Source organism: Caloenas nicobarica, chromosome 5 (genome assembly GCF_036013445.1).
Source record: "Caloenas nicobarica isolate bCalNic1 chromosome 5, bCalNic1.hap1, whole genome shotgun sequence".
Taxonomy (NCBI): Eukaryota; Metazoa; Chordata; class Aves; order Columbiformes; family Columbidae; genus Caloenas; species Caloenas nicobarica.
The window spans coordinates 16285302-16309974 of NC_088249.1; the positions used below are offsets into that span (position 1 = coordinate 16285302).

The window sequence follows — 24673 nt, forward strand, 5'->3', positions numbered from 1 at the left end:
GCCAAGCGGGCCGGGGGGAAGGGGCGGCCGAGCGCGGCGCAGGAAGGGCTTGCCCATGGGAAGCACGATCCGTGCCCTCCCCGCGGACCCCCGGGAGCTGCCACCCGCTGTCGCCTGGATCGGTTCAAACGCAGACCCGGGCGCAGCATTCCCCGGCTGTCACTGCAGACAGCCGAGCCCGCGTTTTGCCCCTTCTCTAGGCAGCCGCTTTCTGGCAAGGCAGCGGGGCGGAGCGGGCCGGCCCTCCCGGGGACACGGCTCGGCGGGCAGACCCTGGACCCTCCGCCCGACAGCGGCTCCGGGAAGGGCCGGAGGATGCCCCGCGCCGTGCCGGCAGCGGCGGGCCGGGCCCCAGGGGAGAGTGGTGCGGGCGGCGCAAGCACCAGCTCCAGGCCGAGCCCGGCCCGGGGCGGGGCGGCACCGGCACATCCCTTCGCCCCCGGGCCAGCCCGGCACGGGCACTGTCTCTTTAAGGCGCGGGCGCGGCCCCGGCCGCCCCCTGCTGGCGGCGGCGCGGCGGGCAGCGTGCCCGCGGCGCGGCGCGGGGCGGGCGGCGCCCTTCGGTGCGAGCGGGGCCGCGGCGCGGCGGGTGTGTCCTGGCGTCGCCCGCCCGCCCCTGTGCTGTGGGCCGGGAGCGAGGAGAGGAGGGGACGAGCCGGAGGAGGAGGAGGAAGTGGAGGCGGCTGCGAATAGCGGGCAAATGGGGAGCTGAGCGGCTGCAGCAGCACCGCGGCCGCGCAGCAGCAGGAGCAGCAGCAGCAGCAGCGGGCGGGCACGGAGGCGAGCCGGCGGCGGGGTCCGTGCAGGCGGAGGCGGCCCGGGAGAGGGGCAGCGGGCGCTGCGGCGGGTGGCGCTGGGCGGGCAGCATGCGCGGCTGGCCGTTCCGGGGCTGGCAGCGGGCGGGCGGGCTGACGGGGGTAGCGGCTTTCCCGCCGACGGAGGCAGCCCTGCCCGCCTCGGTGAGCTGCCGGCCGGTGCGGGGCGAGGCCTGCCGGGCACCGCACGCTGCTCGCCGCCGGGGGCTGCGCCTGGCTCGGCTCGGCGGCGCAGGCCGGGCGGGTGGGGGGTAGCGCCGGCGTCCTCCGCGGCGAACCGACTGATTTCCCTTTCTCTTCTTTCTTAAAGCCGTCGTTCCGCAGGCGGCGAGTGCGAGCGGTAGCCGGGCTGCCCCCGCCGCCCCGGGCTGATCCCCCTCGTCGCGGGGCGGCCGCCGCCTCTCCGGGCCGGCACCATGCAGACCTTCCTGAAGGGGAAGCGGGTGGGCTACTGGCTGAGCGAGAAGAAGATCAGGAAGCTGAATTTCCAGGCCTTCGCCGAGCTGTGTCGGTAAGAAGGCGGCCCTGGCCGCGGGGAGCGCCGGGGCGGTTGGGCGGGCGGCGGCCCCGGGATGGGGCTGGGGCCGGGGCCGGGGCCGGGTCGCGCCCGCTCCGGGTTCGGCCGTGGCCTGTGCCGACCCTCGGGCGTTTTGCGCTCGGTGCGTGATGCCCTTCGGCCGCCTCTCCCCGCCGGGACCGAGGGCAGGCAGGGCTGGCTGGCGCCCTCCGCGCCCGCGGGGCCGCGGCTGAGCTCTCCCGCACAGCTGGGCGGCTGCCGCGCTGCGGGAAGCTCGGTGCGTGCGTGTGCGAGGGCCCGGCACAGCCCGGTGTGCCGCCCCGCTGAACTTCTGCCTGCCGCTTCCCGAGAGGTCTGCAGTATTCCCCGGGAAATCGTCTTATTTAGGGTCTCCGCGGACCCTGCGAAGGTTTGGACCTGAAACCGAGTTATTATTAGGAAGAGTTAAATGACTGGGAATAACTTTAGTTCATGTTATGCAAAAGCGCATGAAATTAAGGGTGTATGAACCGCTGAGTGAGCTTGTATTCTCCTGAATGAGATGTCTGAAGGTGGTATAAGTGCGTCTGTTTTCTGTGGACCCCGAGGTAAAGGTTAGTTCGATGAGCTGTAATTAGGCTTTATCTGAATAGCTTAGGGGGTCATATCTGCAGTATATTACACAATTTTATTATTTAATTGGACATATAAACTCCATGTGCATCTGAGGTCTTGTGACACATGCATTAAAGCTTCTGATAGTGAATAACAGCTTTTTCTTATTTATTTCATTATAATACTAGGCTCATAACAAGAATAAGAAGTTAAGTTTGATAATTGAAAATACTCTAACCCATGTTCTGGTTTCTATGAAGCCTGTTCAGACTTTGCAGAATATAGTCTATGAGTCTTCAAATACGTTTTATTAAAGCGTGTCATGCTAAGAACACAAATCCCTGTGAAATTTCTGTTGGCAGCACTTGCTCCTCTCTGTAAAGATGAAGGAGGCAGAAGAAACAGAAAACTATTTTGAGGAAGCGACAGAAGCTTTTACATCAGCTTGTGTTCTTGGCATTCTGTATCCTCTGTCAAACTGCAGCGAAACTTTACTAGAGTTTTTTAAAGTATAGAAAAGGCCACAGGTTGTCAGTTAATGTGTTTTTTAAATTTCACCTGATTCTCCAAACAAAATACTTCTGGATGAATAACACTAAGCTTCGACCTTGCCTAAGAGATTTTTGATTAGTTTTTGTGGGGCACAAAAATACATCTCAGCCTCTAATAAGAAAAATATTATTTTTGTGGCCTTGAGGTTTGATATAGTTTGGTTTTCATGCACAGAAACTAAGGGAAATCTGAGAAAATATGTGAAAAGCTTTTTGTAGCAATTTGTCTTTAATTCTTGGTATCATGTGCTGTACATTCTTATGTTCAGGAATCTCCAAAACTGTCTTTCTGCCCAAGTGTCCTCGTTGCTCTTTTTGACTAGGTTCTTTGCTTAATTTTTCTCTCCTTCAGAAATTACTAACACTTGTGTTACATAACATGGATCTACAATTTCTTTGTGTACTGTACAAATTTATTAATAGTTTTAGGTCCTTGCAGTGCTGTGAAAATTGACCCCAAAGTGTCTCTCTTGCTACACGCTACTGATTTCTTGATGAAAATTAGGCTATCCCATTCTGTACAGGCTAAGCTCACTTTGTACATTTATAGACATTGGTTAGATAGGTCTGTTCAGTCACGCTTTAATGTTTTTAAAAGCATTTAATATTAGCTGTTCTGTAGAAGCGGAGTTAAGTGTTCGGTTTAAAGATCAGTAAAGTCACTGGAGCAAGTTGCGCTGATACCTGGGATGCTCTTTTCCTTCCTGGTAACTTCCATTTACACCAGTGGGAGGCTGCATTCATTTAGGCAGGGATTACAAGTATGCGTAATATCTACTTGATTACTTGTGTGTTTGTAATCTTTTATTGCTGTAGAAAAGTGGCACCAAGCTCAACATACATCTTACCAGAAATATTGTGTATGGTAGGAAATAAGGTGTCCAGTGATTCATGCATTAGAGTGGACTCTGTTTCTGTTCATCTACTCTATGTACTTTATGGTGACTGTTACTTGGAATTTATTTGCCTGTTGCCTAGAGATATATTTTCTGGATGACTACAAAGTTCAGTTTTGCTTGTATGGGTTTGCAATGAAGCAATTATATAATCCAGGAAAGTAAGATAAGCCTCCTAATGAACTCCTGTAGCATGCTAGCTTTAAATCAGGAGTATTGTTGGGATGAGAGAACTTCATTTCTTTGCAGTCTGCCAATGCAGCCACTTCTAGTGCAGAGCACTGGTATCCTAAAGGCATCATGGACAGATGTTTCAGAATATGTTTGAACCATCCTCTGAGAGATAGTCTTAAGTCCTAAAGTTACATTTGGCCCTTTGAAAGCAACTGCAAGGCTGATGCAGCCCCCCGTGAAAATGAGTTTGATACCTCTGGTCTAAGTGAGGAACCTCTTTCTTAAGAGGGGTTCCAGGTTTTGTCTCCAGCAGCCCTCCTAAGCTGGAATGTTGTTATATTGTCATAGCTGAAATGCGACAGGAGCGAGCATGAGTGGACCAGGAATTAAGGTGCTGCTTTGGGGCATGGGCAGGCTTGCCTTCAGGTGTCTGCTCCACAAAGACTAGGCAGGTCCCTTAAATATTTTCGTCATGTTTCTGTCCATCTTTAAAGTGCCAGTTGGGCTGCTGGGCTTCAGTAGGTTTCCCTGTTAAATTTTGTCATCCGAATTCCCCGGTTTTCTTACTGGAGAACTTAGGCGCACCTGCCTTCTTTCCTTAAAATTTTCACTCGGTTATGTGAAGTTCTGGTAACGTGTGACTGGCATGGCATCTGTTGTGCCTGAACACAGTGTCTTGGGGCTTTTGCCTAATCTTGCCAAGGTAATCTTCCTTGTATCAAAGGCCTTTGAGCTCACCTGTACTTTTGGTCCTTGCTATGGCACACTAGATACATCCTTCCTGAGCTGTATTCTTCATAGAGCATAACAGCCTTGGCCGTGCCCTCCCAGTGTAGCCCAAGGAGATGAAAGCAGTGCCTATAGTGGTATCTACCTCCACATTTATAGACACATATATAGACAGCGGTTCCCAAATTGTTGAGTGGCAGCCCTTAATGCTTCTGCATCTTTTTCAGGCTTCTGAGTGGTGTGGTGAGCAAAAAGGCAGCGTGGTCTCACAGGCCTGTTGCAGAGGGATCAGTGGTCCCTGGGTAGCACCTTGGGAGCTGTTGACCTGAAGGAGAGAGCACTTGCCTGGCAAGTGCAAAGCCTGGTCTCCAGCTTGCAGCTGGTGTCTCCCAAGGGAGACTGAACCTGAAGATGTGCCAGGCTCACTCTGATCTACTGGCTCAACCTGCTGCTGTGTATAGAGAGGAATGTGAGCTCCCTCCCCAGTGCCAGGAGAGCCATCCCCTGTGCCTTGTCTGTAGTGCTGTGGCTGGGGCATTTCTTTGGCATGAGGCTCCTTCCTCTAGCTGCTTCATCTCATCCTCTCTCTCAAGTTGGGTTTAGTAGTTATGCAGTTGGCAAAAATTCTCAATCCAATTAATTCCCTGCTCGTGACATTGACATTGGAGTGGTTGTCACCGTGCAGGTGCACGAGCACTAATACAGAGTTAGAGAGATGGAGGTGCCCCGTTCCATCCCAGAGATGACAGAGCTGTGATGTGAATTGCAGATGGTGGTAAAGACTCTTGGAAACCCATATTATCCTTTCGTAAGCTATGCATAGATGTACTGCCAGGTCTCTCTGGATGTTGTGGATAAAAAGACTCCTGTTCATGCCATATGAGGAGTGGTGGTGGTAGAACAGAAAAATGCATATATCTCTTCAGAAAATGAGTTGTGTGTGTTTGGCACCAGCTCAGATTAGTGAGGTGCAGCCATTTACAAAGGGCTGTTCACTCTATAAAAGCCTCCATTTCCTTGGTGGTTGTTCTGCATGTCATCTGTTAATAGTCTCTTCTGGGAGCCACGGAGATGCGAGGTAGTAAGGTTAAGGCAATGTGAATAAGTTGCAGGGATATGAGGTGAAGTGAATATGCTTCATCCAAGAGGAGGTAATTTATAGTCACCCCATTCTGAATGATAAACTACTTCTCAGTTATTTTGGACAAAAGCATTCACATGTACAACTTGCAAGTTTGCATGGTAATGTAGCTTTTCTGTGTAGCTATATACATAATGAATATGAGTCAGAATTTCCTCTTTATATGTGTAGAAAATCAATAGCATAGGAGCTGAAGATTTGCCTGAAGATGTAATCCGTGTCATAATAAACCCTCTAATTTGACAGACAGAAGAACTGTGCTGGTGGATCTTAATGCCTATATTATTTATGATCAGGTTTTATTATGCGGTATTTTTTTCATAAAAGCAGAGTGAGCATCTGGGAGGAAAAAGTTCTTGGGGAATTACAGAAATTCTGAGAGAGCCAAATTCTGCCCACAAAAGAAGAAAATGGAACTGAGGTAATTGAGAATATCTTCTAGGAAAGCCCAGTTATCTTTTTTTTTTTTTTTTTTTTTTTTTTTTTTGTGTGTGTGAGAGTAAGCTGAATTGTCATCTTTTTTCTTTGGGAGACCATCCATGATGAACTGATCATGTTCATTGACACACAGAAGCAAAGGCTTCTTAGTCTGGTTTGGGTTGTCAAGTGCTACCCACTGCCAAAGGCTGTTCTGAAACTTGAGATGATGTTCTTGAATTGCTGCCTGCATCAGTTCAGCAGGTTTGGGTTTTATGCAAGGGGATGCATGTCTCTTTGGGTGTGTAGCTCCTGTTAGAGCATACATCACCTGTGCTGGAGATCATTTGGGTATCATTTGGGTCACTGTGGTGGGTTGGTTTTTGTGGGTGGTTTTTTTTTTTTTTTAAATTCTTTTTTTTTTTGTTGTTGTTGTTGTTATGTTATGATGAAGCTATTTCGATGCAGATACCAGATCGATCTGTTGAGCATAGCAACCAATGATTTTTTTTCCTACCAAACTTCTAGCATTCCTAATTTAAATTTGTGTGACTCGAACTTCTTTGTTTTTCAAATTTTCTTTAAGCTAAATTGATTCTTCAGCTTCTGCCCATTTTTATTTCTGTGATAGTTAAGCCTTTTAGCACGTATGAGAAGCTACTCTGTTTAGCAAATCTACCATAACACGGTAAACACTGTTGTCAGTGCTGTAGATCTGTATGGCTTGCTTTTTCTCTTCTAAACTTTATTTGTGGTCTCTTGTGTGCCATGGCCTAGGCACAAGAACCTAAACATGAGTTTTAAGATAGATTTAAGAATAATGCTGGTTTGAGGGTATTAAATTAATCTGTTTCTTTATATAGCAGATCATGAAGTATATTGCATACTTTTTCCAGGAAGGACTTGGGGGATTTTCTTTAACCCCAATTCCCCACAAAAAAAACCTAAATACTACTTTTGTTAAATGCCTGGCTTGTGCCAGTTAGCTTTTACAGCCTTAAAAGCCATAAAAATAAAACATAGGTGTGTTGATCAATAGCTCCCATTGTTGTTTGTGTTAGTCTAAAATACTATGTCATGAGAAGTAACTGGGAGCCGGATGTATGGGTAAGTTTCTTTCACATCAGCTCTAACAAAGACAACTAGTCTAATGCTAGAAGTTATACGAAGCCATGAAAAAGTGTTGAAGCTAGTAGCAAAAACCCTATGTATTTCTTGAAGGAAAAGTTCAGTGTATTTCTGGGTTCCTGCCCATTCTTCCAGTAGTCTCTAGAAAAGCCTGTACATCCCAAAAGAACTGGATGTATGTGCATTTTCTTAATCTCTCAGAGCACTTAGTGGTCGGCATCCCTTTCACAAAAAGCTTCCTGCATTTTGCTTACAGAACCATTTCATGGGAACATGGAGCACAGCCTCTCAGCGCCAGAAGGGACTGTAACAATCACCCTTTCATAGCGGCTCTGTTTCATCATCTAGCAATCATTTACCTCAGGTTCAGGAAGTTCGCGTCCTCCTCATGGCACATCCCTTTACCACAAACTGTTTGAACTGATATGCAGCAAGGAACAATAATAAGGCTGGTCAGGTGGCAGCTCTTCAGAGAAAGATCTGCATTCTTCTGCAGATCGCAGGCTGTATACGAATTGACAGTATTGCCAAAAAAAAAAAAAGGCAAATGTCATATTGGGATATATAAGTTGGAACACAGCCTGAAAAGCACATGAAGTCATGTCTCCATTCTGCATAGCACTGATAAGGCGGTTGCTGCTGTAGCCTCACCTACTGCCTTTGGTTCAGGGCATGGCATTTCAAGGAAAAGGCAGATCAGCTGGAAAGCACCCAAAAGAGAGTAATAAGAGGGATCGGAGGTCTTGAAAATACAGTGTGCTTTACTGCGTTATTCAGCATAAAGAAAAGAAGGCTGGAGATGGATCTTCAGACACTGTAAAAAGCTATTGGGGGGGGGGGAAGAAAAAAGAAAAAAACCAACAACAAAGCCAAAACACAACAAACAAAAAACCCTCCAAACCATTATATTCCCCAGCTCCACTGTAGGTAGAAAAAAAAAAAAAAGTAGTGGGCTTCAATTGGGCCAAGAAGCAGGGATGATAGGTAGGTGGAAAAGATGCTGTGATTACCTAGATAAGCAGTGGAATTCGTTGCTTGAGACTGCTAGCACTGGTTGGGACAAACATGCTGGGAATGACATGGGCCTGTGGTCCTGTTTCAGGGCAGAGATGTTGACCTCTCCTGAGGTCACTGCTGTCCCGGTTCGGTCCAATCTGTAACAGTGCAGAAGGTGCCTGAGAAACAGTTCCTTGTGTGCATCAAGTATTTGGAACTGCCTTTACTAATTCAGGAGTCATGACTTTGGAAGTCTAGGCATGCAGTCTAAATGTGTGCAGCTTTTTCAAATATATAGGCTCAACCTGAGAGGGGTGTCAGAGATGACGGAAAGTGTTTGCTGTGCACCTGGGAAGCACTGATTGACAGCATATCTCATGATATTGGCCAAATAATGTGCTTTTCATCTCAACAGTTGATGCTTTTTGGTGAGGTGACATTCTTGAACATGTTCCAAGGAAACAAGGAAGCAGAGCATGTGAAACATGCTAAAATAAGTGTGATAATGGGTAAATAAGCACCTATGTTGGGCACATCTGTGCCATAGTGCTGTGGAACATACCCTCCTCTGTCTGGTTATCTTCTTTTTCTCATTTTTGAGTTCAATGTTCGATCCTCGAAACAATGGTTTGTTTTGTACTGATGGAATTTAACTCTCCTCAGAAAGAGTTATGCCCTTTATACAATCAAGGAGAACACTACTGATACCTCTATACTGTGCAATTACAATACATATACTAGTTAGTATTCTCTCTTTCTGCAGAGAGAAATCCTATTTGGAGGACAACCGCGTACTTTTAAGAATGGCTTTCAAAATGACTGAGTTTCATTGCGGGGGAATGTCCTTTAGTTCCAAGTAAAACGTCTTTAGTTGTATTCTCTTTCCTCCCAACCGCAGTGCTTGAGTTATTTTGGCTGGGGCTCGCTGCCACTCCTGCAGATCCTGGCTAATGGTTCCCGTGGATGGGGACCCGAAGCAGAAGTCTGCTCTTTGCCGTGTGGGCAGGGGGGTCTGTGTCCTTTAGGTTTCTCTGAGGGTTCCCAGATATCTGACCTGTAGAGTGGAGAAAGTCGCGTTTCTAGAGCTAATGGCACTTTCAGGAAAGTAATTGGCAGAGCCAGGCCCAGAACTTGGAATCTGGTTCAGTTCATGTTGAGCTATTTAATCTTCTCCCCTTGGATGCCAGTTGGTAAAGATTTATAATGCGTCTCATTTTGGCTTGTCACATACTGCTGAGTCATGCTTGCTTGGAAGAATTTGAAGTCAGTCTTTCTTCCTCAAAAAACAGGCTTATTTTTTTCCTCTTCGTGCTCCTCGCAGGCTTTTCTTCCTCCTTGTCAACAAGCCATCTTGGGTCCCTTTCCTCTGTAATGCATCGGTTCTCTATGTTCGGTCTGGGTCCCTAGGCATTGCCTCATGAAAATGAATTCTCCATAGTGCTCCTGGCAAAGGAGGAAAAAATATTTGAATGAGACATGTCTGTAGCAAAAGAGAAAACAACTAAATCTTGAGCTGTGAAGCTGGGATGCTCCTGGCAGTTGTCCTGAAGGCTCATGTTTGTCCTGTCCGACCACAGGACAAAGGTGTGTGCGCATTGAAGGAGTCTCTTCTCTTTGAAGAGTGCTAATGGGCTAAAAATTGGTGCTTTAAGAGACCTGGTTTGAGGTGAGTATTTTTGCCAAAAGCAACATAGTTGTCCTTTTCTGAAATCATGTGGTTTGAAGTTCCAGTGACTTCTGCTACTTTCTGTAATTTTCCCCCCATGTTAGGTACAGATAAGTACATGTACTAGTGTAAGTGGGTTGTCTTACAGCAGAATGAAATAGTTCAGAGAATTCTTTGGAAATAAGGCCTTTGGCACTGGATGTTGTAGTGCTTAGCAATGACTCTCACTGCCTAACCTTGATAAAGTTATCTGCATGTTGGGGCAACTGGTTAATAGCTGATAGAACAGGTGATGTCTGGGGTGATTAATGGTGCTGGAATGAAATGATATCATAAAGGTCCACTCATGACATGCCACGCTGGCCCCATCAGCAGCCCTGGCACTGCAGCCCTTTCTCCCTCCCACTCCGAAATGAGTTGCCTGGTTACAAGAACTGGTGTGATGACTAGGCTTATTCCTTATCTTGTCAACCTGGTTTCACTACAAGGCTCGAAAGTGTCATCGTTTGTACGTGTGGGCTATGAAACACTGCCTGTTTCAGCAATATGCGATGTTTTAGTGAGTCCAGCAGTGACCACTTAAACCCAATCGAGTGTGTTATTTCTAAAATGTGTTTCAGTGAGAATCTCGGTTATTTCGTTGTAGATAAAAAACCAGCCACAGAGATGAATGTAAATACTGGTTGGTAACTGTTGCTCTTTAGCTGTGTCTGCATGCCATACAGCTGCATGTAGATGCTGCTTTGTTCAGGAACGTGCTATTCCTTTGTATTACAGGAACACGTCTTATTTCGGGAGATTTTACAGGCTGAGGATCCACCCTCTCTGCCCGCTGGTGCAGCCACTATGGGCTCTGCTTGCTGCTGTTTGAATGGCGAGAAGGTGGCCTGGGGTAACGGTGAGGTTACTCCTGCACAAGTTGACCTGTGTGTTCTGTTCTGTAGCGGAAGCCCTGACCGCTGGGAGGTGTTCTGGTTGACAGGCCAGCTGAAGAGTGTAAGGCCAGCCAAACAGACCTGAACCCGCCCAGCCAGCACCTGGATGATGGTTGTAGCAGATGGTTAGAGAAAAGATGAGGCACAGAGCAAATGTGCTCACCTTCCCCTTGGCAGACCCTCTTGCCTTCTGTCAGTTGCTGGTTTACAGACTGTGGTGGCAGAAGTTGTGTCCATGGCACTGTATCTAACAGCCACAGATGGATCTGCTCTGCATAAACCTTTTAATGCGTTTTTGAGCTCGCTTTAATTCCTAACATCACAGGAACGTAAAGAGGCTAACGCACGTTTGCTGTTCTCTAGTTTTGCTATGAGTAAAACATGATCAAATATAAATTTGCTTCATTTTGTTGTTTTGTTTTTTTCTTTTTTTATAAACCTGTAAAGAAATAGGCGTTACTTATTTTTAAGTGGATATATATGTATTCATCTCACTAAAACACTCTGGCTCTTTAACAATTAAAAAAAAAAAAATTCTGTCGTAACAAGTTCAGAAGTCACAAGTTCTTCCCCAAAGAGAAAAGACTTTCCTGCTAAAAATAAAAAACCTGCAAAAAAGGGAGAAGGAGGAACTTAGAAGCTGGGTACAGCTTAGAAGCTGTCTTCTAAATTCATCTAGTGCATGCAGTCTGTGATTTACAACCAACAGTGGGGTTTGTGGAACCTAAAAACCCCTTGTAATTGAAGAGAGGAGAGTATCCAGATCCACATGTGCTGCTTGACCAGGTTAAGTGGTAACATAGCAGAGGAACACTTCAAAAACAAAGTACAATATTTTTACTGCAATAGTAGCAGAAGCCCTGCCTCTGTAGCATTTATGCCAAATGAACAATTCATTTTCAAATGAAGTCTGCACCCGTTTTTTGTCTGATATTGGAAGCATTGAATTTTTCTTGTCTTTCTGTTGGTTTTTGGTTAACATTGCCTTTCTGTAGTTTCAAGTATGGCTTTAAGAGTTGCTTCAACTCAGTATTCTTTCACACTGTTGTCTAAAATAGATTTACTTTGCCAGTCAGTCTTTAAACATAGACTTGCATTACTGCATTGTCTGGCACAGGTGCATACAGATAATGTGTCGACTCATGGTGTTTCCATCATGTGTGGCTTTAACATTAGTGTCCTGTGATATAGTCTGGGTAAACCACGTTATTGGAGGCTCTTTACAAGGCCCCCTGGTATGACAGAGCTGTGTTCGAAGTTCGGCATTTAGATACGCCTGCTAGTTGGAGGGATGGGAAGAGGAGGATAGAGGGAGCTTGTTCTAAGATCGCCTGTGGTGCTGCTCTTGTTTTGCCGACAAAGAGGGAGCTTAATTCACTGGAGCTGTCAATCTGGTAGTTCTCGAGCACTGAAAGAAAACTCCTGTGAAAGTGTGTGCAAGTGTATGTGAGGGAGGAAAGGGAAAAAGAAACTAAGCAGATCTGCTGTTTCGATGAAAGGCTGATGGAGGAAAAAAAAAAAAAAGAGTACTGGTAGTTGCAGACCTGCACCCTGTATCTGGCAGAAAAGGAGAAAGCATAAGAGTAAAAGGGGAGAAATATTGCTGCTGACACATAGGGTTAGAGCACCATGTGCCGTGCTAAGAGTACGTGATGATAAAATTGAGCAGCGCCTTTTGTCACTCAGAAGTTGACTTTTTCAAAACCACCACCTTTTAAAGCTGGTTTGATCTGTGGAAAGAAAATGGTTTGCCCTATGCCTCTTGCTATTCTTGGTTGCATGGATTGCAAGTGGGAGCTGGGACTATGAAGGAAAAGAGATCTATTTGCAGGTGGACAAGCACTGGATGGAGTAATATTTTGACTTTGGGGCTTGACATTTTTCTGTAACCTTTTCTTCTGTCTGAAGGAATAGATCCAAGTTCCAGGGACTCTGTGCAGGCTGGAGTGAATTTTCAAGTGAGTAGTTTTTTGACCTTTTTCTTGGCCTTTACAGAAGGCTTTTATAAAATTTTAGTACACTTTGAGGAATAGAAAGTATAGGCTTGCTGCTAGATAGGGGGTTGAAGCTCCATTTTCTTTCTGTTTCTGATGCTATTTTAGTTCTCAGTTCTCAGTATCTGGGAGAATTTGTGCTTTGAATTTTCCTTTATTTACAGTTCAGTAGAGTGGAGAATCTTTGGTCATAGACATTCCCAAGTTTAAATGGCTGTTGTTTGGGACTAACTTGGTTTCAAGAACTGTCCCTTGATGTCCTTTCTGATTCCTTTGTTAGTGCAATGTGGTCGTAGCTTTACTCTTCATTGCTTACTAGTGATGGATTGCCTGTTTTCAGATAGCATTGCACCTCAAGGTAGAGCTTTCTTGTGGATCAGAACTTGTTTGTTTGTTTTCTCAGTAAAAACAGTGGATCTTATTATTGGCTCGTCTGAAGGTAATTTAAAGACTCTCTTGGCTCTTTTCCTTAAAGTATATAAGGTTATTGCTGGTTCTGGGTTTTGTAATCAAACCATATGGATCTTTAGCATATAAGTTCATGTCTCTGGAGAGTAGAGAAGACTTTACTTGATTGATGCTGGTCTGCTGCTGTGTTTTAATTGTGAATGTTTCTAAGAGACTGGTAGGATGTAAATACTCTTTTGAGTCAATGAGGAGTCTGACATTTGGGGCCCAAAATGGTGCTGGAAGGAGCCAAAAGTGATTGAATGAGAGATGCATAAAGTCGTTGGGAAGTTTTGTCTTTTTTTTTTTTTTCTCTAAGTAAAATAAACTGAGGTGCGTAGTACAGAATGATGGTTGCAGCAGACAGTCACTTCCATTTGTACTCTGCTGACCACCAGCTTTTCTAGTAAAACTCTTTTCTCATTCTTGTGCTACTGTGTTAAGCAGTTTCCTGATCCAGTGCAGTGCTGTATCTTGGTTCACAATAGGTATTGTTTGGGTGGGGGTTGGCACAACATTTTTGTGCTGTCATTTGATCTCTTGTTTGTCTTGAATAATCTATTAAAATGTAATGCCTAATCTCATCCCTTTTGTGGCGGGTTTTCTTCTAGTATTGTTGCAGTGGTAATAAAACAGTGTAGCTGTAATTGCAAGAAATCAGTGGAGAAGAACAATATTTTGGGATGTTTCTTTTGTGTCTTTGGCTATGGAACAGGGAGAATGGCCACACTCTAGGCAGAGTCGGTCGAACCTTCAGTCTGATGTGCTGTGGCTGTTCATATGTTAAGAAATAACTTCCCTGATTTTTCCCTTTTTCCTAGTTTCTCCTGTTTGTCATTTTGAAAAAGGTTTGTAGAACCAGACAGGAGAGCTTTCTTCAAACAGGAAAATGTGGTTCTGAGACCAGAGAACATGGGTAGAGCATTTACTACAGCTAATGTGTATTTTTAAAGTTACTTTTCTTTCTTTGTCTGTCAGCTTTGATACCAGTGGACTGTGGAAAAGCATGTTTCCTCCCTGCCCCCGTCCCAAATTATGCTAACTGCAATTAGGAGACCTTAATTAAAATTCTTGATTCATAGCTTGGACGAAGAATTTGGAAACAAAGTCATTTATTCTAAGGCTTACTACAGATTTCTTCTTGAGCAGAGCTGTTTCCTGATGTTTAAGATGAAGATCTCTTAATCTGTTGTTCTGTAGACAAGTTAGATGGGGGTCAAGTTCTTTGTACTAATGCTTATTCCTAAAACAGTAATCCTTGCATATGAATTAGGCCGAGATTCTCAATAGCTCCTACTGTTAAGGTGCTGAGTTTTCTTGGCCTTTATGAGAGCTGAGCATGTTTGCAGACCTTGGGCTAATCCAGCTCACTCTGAACCTGTTTGAAATATCTGTAGCTGGATTACTTGGGAACTGGATATACCTGGTGTTTATATTTAATTATGGTTTGTGTTTTGGCGTGTGTTGTTGTTTTGTTTTGGTTTTTTTTAATATGGGAAGCCTGAGAGACAGGGCTGGAAATTGAACTTGTTCACAGTGGCACAAGTTCGGTGGCAAACCTGGAATCAACACATAAACCTCTTGCCAATTTCTTCTTGCGTTGTTGCACCATAACTACTGAGAGCAGGCACTCAAGATATGTAATCGCTTGATAACAACGATTGATGGCCAAGAATCAAAAGCGTGGTAGGTAGTAATTAAAACATGCAACCACAATGCCATTGAAAGTGCTCTGAATGCCTCCTTGGCGCAGGGAAGTATCCGGTAGCGTAATTTGAAATGTTTTGGTAGGACCAAGTGTAGTATTTGAGTTTCCTGTTACTTGTTAGTGCTGCTGCCACCTTTTCTTATGTTGACTGATATGTGGGTGTGAAAGCTCCCTGCAAGAATAGATTTTTAACACACTTGCTGCTGCTGGTAGTGAAAGCTGAAACACAAAAGCGTTTGTTTGTGGGAAATGCGCATGGTCCATGTAAAATCTCCCTCTTCCCTCTCCTGTTAAATCAAAGTAGATTGCCAGTTGTTTGGGGCTGATCCAGGTAGAACAGAGCAGCCTAGCAGGGCTGCTAATATTACAGTAAAGGAAGGCTTGTGCTGGAGAATGGTTTTGTTCAATCTTTAAAACAGTGATGTCTCTGTGGGGTTGTTTTCGGCAGCCACTTTGGCTTGGAGGGGATAATTGTTGGAGCCTTTCTAAGAAGAGGGGTGAAGGTTCTCTTGGTAAAGCTTGACCTCCTTTTGATGAAACTATTAAATAGTTAGCTTTTTTTCCCCATTCTTTATATGTCTTCGAATGTGAAAATTCTATCCCTGTTTTTTTTTCCTCTCACCTCCAATTCAATTGTTTATTCAAAATGTAGTTGGTGTTGGATGCCTACACTAGCTCAGGAAACCGGAGGGCATTCCTGCGAGGCCAATCCCAAAAAAACTGAGAGGTGGCTCTTTCCTCCTGTACTGTCAATGAGGGTTTTTTTGAAGCACACTGCCCAGACAGCTTTGAAGTATGAATAAAGTCTCAGATGTACATCGATGAGCTGCAAACATTAGAAATGTGTTTAAATTTTGATGTCTTCCATGTATTCACTGGGGTGGGGATTGTACAGGGAGTTTCCAAATCAAGGAATGCTCTCTGATCCGGGAGAGAATAGGTAACAGTCTCTTACGCATTGACCTGGCAGCCAGAATAGGGTTGGCTTTTGGCTCTGTAGTTGGCTTCATTGTAACTTAAGCAAGTCAGTCAGTTTCCCAATATACTACTTTTTCCACCTGTCAAATAATACAAACCCATCACAATGCTGTTGTGTAGCTGAACTGACTGCAAATTGCTCATAGGTGGTTGGATATCAAAGGAGAGCCAAAATGTTTGTTACTTGATATTTGATGTATCTTGATATTTGTCAGCAGCTTTTAACTGATATCTATCTATTCCAAGGCATAGTTCAAAATTAAAAGGCCAGGTTTTAAAAAGTTGTCTGCTCCTCACTGGTGATTTCTAGAAAGGAAATATAATTGAACCCAGTTATTGAGGACTCCAGCATGTTTTAACAGTTTTACCTCTATCTTAACTTCTTTTATCTCTTAGACCCATGCTTCTTGCATGGGTGCCTGGGTTCCAAGAAGGCCCTTGTAACCCTCTAAACAGAGCAAGTAGTTGCCATTTTCCAAGTGCACACAAAACCTGATGAAACACAGGAAAATTAAAAATCTGGAAGCCACAAGTAAATTTGAGCTTGAGCCTAAACCTGCTGAAGCTATTGGAAGGGTGTTTTTTTATTGATAAAACAGTTTTCCTAACACAATAACTTTGGAAGGAAAAAACCTCTCAAAAGGTAGAAGTCTTTAATTCTTCTTATAGCCAATTATCTAAGAAGGTGCTATGTAACTTACTCATTTAGTCAGCTAAAAAAAAAATTTACTTCTCAGAAATTATTCCTTTTCTTTCACATCTGCAGGTTGTTTACTGGGACTGGCTCTTCAGGAATTCTTCACTCCTTTGTGTTTATTATACACAATTTTACTTGTAACAAACATCTGAAGGACTTGAATGATTGGCTGGCCAAGAGTTGCATCAGAAGTGGGTAGCAGCTTGGTTTTGTCATGCTTATTTAAAAATTAAAAGATCAGGTGCACTCTGCAGCCTTTTTTCTAAAGGAAGCTGCTGTTCACCATTGTACTAAGAAACTATTTTTTCCCCTCTAAATGAGGCCCTGGATCTCCTAGGAGATTTTAAGACTGCATATTTATTTTCTGAAAAATAGAATAATTTGATGAGTCTTCTGGAATGACGCTTGAGAAACAGCACAATACCTCTTTCAAGTGGCCGGCAAGCAGCACAGGCAGTGTTGTGTCCTTCCTTTACAGGTGAGGATGCAGCTGTGAACCACTGGCCGGATCGCATCCCAGCCATTGAAGTGGAGAAGTGTAATGTAAACACTCCCAAGTGAAAACAAGGTGGAGGGCAGGGAGGGCAATTAATTTGATTTAGATGAAGCTTAGTATTTGAAGGTGGGCTCTTTTGATGTTGGTTGTCTCATCTACGGGGCAGGAAACAGTATGCCTGCAGAACACAGTGTGTTCGGTTAATCTTGCTGTGTGTGTGAAAGTTTCAAGGAGTGGTCTCACAGGACTGAAAAAATGCCCAAAAAAGAATGATGGCTTTTTAGACTACAGTGCCCTGTACCTCCTCTCCTGCTTCCTTTCCAAATGGACAGCTGAGCCACATCTAGGGAAGAAGATGAGTGTGGTGATCAGAGCCGGCTGCCTGCTGTGTGATGCTCTGAGCGAGTGTGAGCACCCTCTTGATCTGAGGCCAGGCTCATGCCTCACGTGTTTTGAGTTGTCCTGCTGTGAAAAAGACTAATTTTTTTTTACTATAATTTCCTGGATTACCTGTGGACTAGTAATGGCTTCTTTCTCTGATGTAATGCATATGGTTTCAGGAGATCCTTATTATGGGTGTTCTGCTTTTATGCTTAAGACTGACAATGTCCCATAGATTTCCCATGCTCCTGACCTGTTGGAGTTTGCCTTTCTGCTCTCTCTCTTGCCTCTCTAAGATGTGGTTTTCTGGTGGTGTTGGTGTGTGGGACTTTTTTTTGTTTTGGTTTTGTCTTCTGCCCCCCCCCACCTGCAATGGGAGGAAATATTAACATGGTCTTTTCCTTTTGGCTTTGGATATCCATTGGAAGGATTTCTGTATGGTCCCACTTGTGCTGAAGAAATTACGTTTAACAAAGCTCTGACTGCTTTGGCCATTAGGCAGGTGTGTGGTGAGTGATAAAGGGTGATTGGAGTAGTTCCCATTCCGAATGGAGTATTTGGTGATGGTACTAGCCCAGGATGGCTAATCCAGCTGTTGTCTTGAGCATAAGCACAGAAGCCATGGAATTCAGGATTGTGGTTGCTATGCAGGTGCCAGTTTATAGCAGACAATGTCCAAGATGATCATCGGCATCCAAAAGCTCACTGTTGGTTGTCTTGGGTGTGACAGATACAGTGGTCCCCAGCAGGTGCTTTTCTCCTTCCTCCCAGGCTGCTCTGCTGTGGAGGGTAGAAGGAGCAGGACCACAGCTGCCACCTTGTCTCGTATCACTGGAGTGAGAGAGTAGCTGGGATGGTTGCCGTAGCCTCCCACCCTGGGAGCTGAGGACTGTTTAGTCCACTGTTTTTGGGTCCTAGAATGAGGAGATACCATGTTCAAGGTTTCTGGTAACAGCCAATGAAGGCAGTGGGTACTGTGGGATGAACGTGAAAGGGCTGAAGAGGAGTTCTTTATGCACAAAAGGAGTGTAGGATAGATGGGTCTTTTGGAGTGAGATGCAGAAGCGACCAGGGTAACTGTTGAGCCTCAGCCTGTGGGATGCAGCCAGTGGAGGCCTTGCTGCTCCAGGGAGTATTTAAGTGAGAGGGCAAGGAGATGGGTGGAAGGGTAAAGAGCATCAGCTGAAATACTGAGGGCCTGCATGAGAGGCAGAGGTTATAGTCCCAGCCTCCTGTCTCTGGGATGTGTTCTGACTGAGGTATTGATGGGACTCAGTATGTCCTCCTCAGGTTATCAGGTTTGAAACCTGTTTCAGATGAAGCCTCTACATTGAAAAATTGGGTTCTAACTTTAGCTATTTAAAAATACCTTTATATCTGGGCTTATGGTACAAACTTCTGCTATAAAGGAGGGCTTCCAGAGGAACAGCTTGACTACTTCAGAGTAGTGCTCTGTAGTTTCAATTATGCCATGGTGTCAGTTCTTGGAAAATCTGCTAAGCTAGTTGTCAAGAACACCTTAGCAATCTTCTCTGTGGCTTAATTACTGGGAAGTAACTGTCACCTGTTGTGTATTTATGTAAAAGGTATATAGCAAGTGGAACAGTTGATGGATAGGATACAACTGTTTGTATGATCCTAATGTGTGAATGTGGAGGAGTAGTTTCCCAAGTAAGGCTCATTTCCAGGCAAGTCCAATTAATTTCTCTGTAACAAGTATTAAATGACTTACAGTGATTTTGCTTTTAGTGTCATGGAATCAACAACAGAGAGGGATTTGTGTTACCCAAGTTAACAGCATGACACCGTAATGCCTTTGCTTGACTGGCTGTTTTGACAGGACGCTGTGGTGAGAGTTGACAAAAATCAGAGGATTTAACATTTAGTTCTGCCTCGTCAAAGTGGTTTGAGTAAAAGCTGTTTGGTTCCGGTGGGATCTCATCTAGGATAGAAGCCTGCAGTGTCAATCTTGCAGTTCTCTGATAAAACAGCAGACCTGTGCCTGACATCTCAAGGGGAAACACCTTATGAAGAAGAGCTCAGGCAGCCCCTCTGCAAATCCCAGAAGGGAGGTAAGGAACAGTAGTGCTGGGTGAAGGGTCCACAATGGCAAGTGCCATCCACAGCTGCTCTTGCCCATGTACTCCTCGCACGTTCATCTCCAGTGCAGGTGTTTGGTACTCGGCAGTGCAAGCACGCTGTGCCTTCTTACACTACTGGAAAGTAAGACCTCTGGAGTTTGGTTTGGTGCCATTAAATTACAGCACAAGAGCTGCATAGCCGTAGATGGGTAGAGACACTAGATAATGCATCTTGAGCAATCCTGGCACCAAGGCAGTGGTAAAACATGAGGAAGAAATGGAAAGAAACTTGATCTTTGATATTATGTTCTCTGTAGTTCTCTCTTGTCTGTGGGTGGAGGGAGGAATTTAATGGCAAGTTTAGCACGCAGGTTGTCTTCAAAAGCACTTGTAAGCAGTTTATTGTTATGTAGGATGCAAGACGGTGGGTCAGGGCCTCAGTTACAGTGAATATTTTACAGACAAATACTTGAAAAAGAGGTATCTTCCTGCTTTTAATATTATTAAAACTTCTGTTTTGACATAAGGGCTTGTTCATTCTTTCCCAGTTTGTAGCCTTAAATGGCCAAAAATGCAGCTTTAGATTTTTTTTTCTTTGGTTTCCTGATTGTTTGTCTGTAGGCTCTTTTTTGTTCTTGGCGATGTGAACAGAGAAGTTATTCTTCACCAGGGAGAGTCTTCCTGAAGAAGTGTAGGCACGACCTTACTAGGATTTTTCTAAGGAGAACACCACAATGTGAAAACAGTAGAACAAAATAATAAAGAAATGGCCTATTATCTTTCCAGCATCACTTCTGACTGAATATCCTGAAGTAAGACAATATAAATAAAGCTGTAGTGTACCTCTGTAAGCAGGGCCCATGGTTTAAAAGTGCCCTGGGACACATAGCTGCTGTTGGAAACTCCATCTAAAATTAGCGATGGGAACTGTAGGTGTTAGTCTGACCAATACGCAGGCCAGTGCTTTTTGCTAGTTCAAAAAATTTGCACTTTACACTGGAACTAGGCTTCTCTTCAAGCCAGGCCTTGAGAGAGGGTTCTGCTCCAAAATGAAGGCTTGGTGCTGTTAGGCTGACACTGATGGGCTGTTGGTTGGCTGTGCCTTGGCGGGGTCTGCAGAGCTGCCTGTGGTTGGGGTGGTGGTTTCTGGTGCCCTTGGGGTGGTGGTACGGAGACGTGCAGGCCAGGCTGGAGAAAGACTACTTCTACATGTTGTGGATGGTGGTGCTAGAATTTAGATGAAAGGAAAAAATATAGTCTTAAAAATTTATTCTGGACATTTTTTTACTTTTCACGGAATCACAGAATGGTTGGAGTTGAAAGGGACCTCTGGAGATCATCTAATCCACCCCCCAGCTAAAGCAGGTACACCTAGAGTAGATTGCAATCTGGAAACTAATTAGAGAGTATAATTAGGGGTGATGTGATGTTTCATTGAGATGTAGGGGAGTAGTCCAAATAAGGTAATGACAGTTTATGGCCTCTTAGAGAGCAACTCACGCAACATTTTGATTATCGTTTTATAACCATCACAGCTTCATTGCTTCTGAGGACTGGGGAGATTTTTGAAGAGGAACGTTTTTGCTGAAGTGGAATAGCTTCTGCCCTTAAGGTGGTGCCTGTGCATTTTGCAGTTTACTGTGGCACCTTGGACTGTGTGCTGACCCAGCATGAAACCCTGCACGTCCAAGTAGTCTGAGAGCACCTGCCCAGCGCCAGGGCCAAGTCAGCGAGGCTGAGCGACCGTGGATTAGGTAAAGCTGGGTGTGGAGCAGCCTCCTCTGCGTGAAACACGGCTGAGTGCAGGATCTGATGTGCAGAGAGCTGTGAAAACGTGCTGCCGGGGAAAAAGCCTTCTTGGGATAACAAATCCTGCTGTTACAGATAGGTGTGCTAGTGGGGTTAAAAGCAGGCACTTGGACAAGCATTTTCTTTTGCCTTCACAAACAAGAATTCCTGGAAGTATTCTGGGCAAATGTTTTTATTTGCTAAGAGAATGAGGTACATTTCTCTGTAAAATTCTAATAGTATTACACAGTGCACTCATTTTCATTAACTGTTGTTTGATAATTCTTAAGTGACAGCAAATGGGATGAACAAAAATCAATTTCCTCAGCTGATGCAGTTCAGGAATCTGCCTAAGCCAGAATTTTCAACATCATTTGAAGCTGTTATTTAATGCAGATTTTTTTCCAGTGTATGATTCTTCAAGTCCTTGTACATATTTCAGAATTACGGCAATTTAAAAGTTGTAACTTTCCTACAAATCCCTTTAATGCTAATTGTATTTCCAATTAACATGTGGTGGAATTCTGGTTGCATCTTTGTTCTGATCCTGCGTATGACATCCCTCAGTCAAATGTGAAAGCCCAAGAGAGAGAAGATGCGGAGCTAGCAGTGCACATCCGATGATGGGCAATGTGGAAAGCAACCTGAAACAGCAGAGGAATCATCAGCTTCTCCTTGCCGTATGTTGTGCGGTCACCTATAGGCTTGAAATCCCAGTATGAGGTAGAGCATCATCTCCACAGTTCTTATCTCTTATGGCTACAGACAAAAGATGCGAGCAAGAGAAAATGAGTATGCTTGTCCAAGGGAGATTTGTTCTGTGATCGTGTGTAATCAAACATGTAATCAACATTTAATCAAACATTTAATAAACTGCTTGCATTTTTCCTTCTAATTAGTTGCTGCCAATTATTGAGATTGAAGAGTGAGTTTCAGGGCGGAGCTGGACAAAAATAACCCAGAGGAAAACAACTCGCTGCTGCTGTGCCTTTGTGTCTGCCTTCCCAGCTCCTGCTCAAAAGCTGGATCAGCTGTTTATACATCCACCTCCTTAGCAATTATAAGGACAACGGTAATTTGGTAGCTTTGAATGGAAATTCAGCTTTTAATTTTTCCCTCTAAGAGGAATTTAGGTTATCTTATAAACTTAGGAGTGTGGTGTGATCACACCAATGTTGTAATGGGGAGGGGCAGGTACCAGAGAACGTAGGTAAGTCCATAAAGGGAAATAAATGTACGAGATGCAACTGAAATGTTTGCCTGAGGCTTTTTTCTAAGAGGGAGAGCGAGGGAATGAGTAACAGAGCTCCGGCATGATGGTATGATTTAGCTTGTCAAGGCAGCTTCTAGAAAATCTGAGGAGGCCCAAGAAATTGTCCGGTTCTTCCAGTTACGCGGTGTAGCAGACCTCCCAGCAGATTCCACTCTGTGCTGCAACCCCGTCTGGTTAGAAAATCTAACAGCAGTTTGAGGGTTGTCTATCAGGTCCTGCGTGCCCTGGCTAAATTTGGGAAAGTCGTGGTCTTAAAACACACATGCTCAGTCACTGATGGAAACGATGGGTGTAACAGCTGCTGTCTATGATAAGTTATGGGAAAGAAAAAAAAAAAAACCAAACAACCAACCAAACAAAAAAACCCAAACCAAGACACAACAAGGGCAGGATTAATTAGAGTGTCATGTGTGTGTACCCCAGTGTGTCTGTGTGAGACAGACTAGTAGCAGGATGTGCTTTTCTGAAGTGGTCTGGACACCAGGACAGAGAATTTTCACCAGCTAGAGTGGAGATTTTTTGGAGATACTGCTTTGCCCTTGTCAGGTGCAGAAACTATCACGAGTAAACTATCGCTGTCTAATCTCTGCTCCAGCTTCAAGTTTGCGCTTTTCGACCTTGTCTGATCCTATGCGTAATAATCCCCTGTCCATCCCTGCCCAAAGCTTTGGGTGTATTTCCATGAATCTCCATGACCTACATTGCCTTGATATTAAAAGGTTGGCAGCAGTACCTTGTTCCGTGTGTTGGATGTCCAGTCCCTCGAACTGCAGCCCTATCCAATGAGACCAATGAAAACTCTATTCTCTTACCTTAACCTTTTGGTAAGGTTTTAGCCCATGGTGTGTAGTGTATGGTGTGTGGTGTTTTGTGTTTTTTTTTTTTTTTCTTTGTCGTGTCCCCCCCCGCAATGTTCACATCAGCTATTAATATTATTCTGTATACTGCAGAATAAAAATATTTATTAATTTTCTATCTATCCATTTAGATCCTTTTTTCTTGTAAGTAGAACCGTAGTCAAATATTGCATGTTGCAGACATTTTATTTGATTTCCAAGATCATGTGTAATTCGTACAGATCACCAAGATGATTCACTGCAGCACTGTCAAATGCTCTATCCTGTTGCTTCTCAGGGAAGTTGGCCATGTGTCAATAAATGGAGTATTTTCAAACAGTGTGATCACCACTTGTTGGAAGCCAAGCTTTCATTTTATTGCAGCCTCTCTAATGAGGCTTCCAAATAAAGTAAAATAATTTTTCTTTGATCTACGTTGATGTAACTCAAGCAGAAGAGTCAATTGCAGGGGAAGGAAATTCCCATTATTGGTATTGGCGTGTTCAAATGGAGAAAAGCAATCCAGTCCACATTTCTTTAATTTGTACCATGTATTTTCTGCTGAACATCTTTTTCTTCTCAAATAGTATACTAGGCTGCAGAATTGCAGATTCCAAACACTTTTCTCTTTTCTATTAACATGGTTCATATAGCGTTGACGGGGGGCTGCATAGTGAAATAAAGGTGAAACCCAGTTTCAGATGATACTGGAACTGCTTTTAGCCAGCTTTTTGTTTGGGGCTCAACCAGCCAGTCCTCTTTAAAATAAAAGCTGCATTCATAAGTGCCCCAAACTAAAGGCTGAAGCTTGAAATGCTTCTCAAAGGGAGCAAACAGAACAGAATAACTGTCTGGAAGAGTTATGTGAGCCTAAACTGATTCAGAGTTTGAGGAGAAAAGATTTCTAGGAACATCTTTTACTTATTTTCTGGTAAGCCTTTCCATGGCTGTCCTTTTAACCTAATGAAACATTGGATTGGTGTCTGTGACAGTGTGTAGAGCTGGCCACAGTAACTTCTCGGCATAGACTCTTTTCAGTTATGTCTGTGAATCTGTGACTGACTCTGGTTCCTTACATTAAGAAGAAAATTTGTTCCTTGCTATGCAAACAGTGGTCACTTGATGAGTGTAGGAGACAAGAAATCACAAGTGCTCTCAAAGCTACTGAAACATGAGGGAGACTTGGTGTCTGACTTGTACAGTACCAAATCATTAGGGCTGCCCCTTATGGAGCGGGGGGAAAAGTTGCAATCAGGTTTCTTCAGTGAGCAGACATATTAACTTTCTTGCTGTAACTTTGTCTTGTTTGTATGATGAAGTTTTGCATGAAGGAAAAAGCCCCAGACACCTATATATCTTACTTGAAGCCTGGCTGGAGGTGAATAAACTCATTTTTGCATGGCAAAATAAGTCTCTAATTTCTGCCAAAAAAATG

At 44.3% G+C, this 24673-nt stretch overlaps 1 protein-coding gene across 1 annotated transcript in view; it reads left to right on the forward strand.

Moving 5' to 3' along the window:
• Positions 1-574: 574 nt before the first annotated feature.
• Positions 575-24673, forward strand: part of ITPK1 (inositol-tetrakisphosphate 1-kinase) — a 149731-nt gene continuing 125632 nt past the window's right edge. Inside the window, exons 1-2 of the mRNA XM_065636543.1 lie at positions 575-796; positions 1126-1326. Of these exons, the coding sequence (XP_065492615.1) occupies positions 1232-1326 (95 nt within the window). The 5' untranslated portion in view covers positions 575-796; positions 1126-1231. The remainder of the gene's footprint in view (positions 797-1125; positions 1327-24673) is intronic.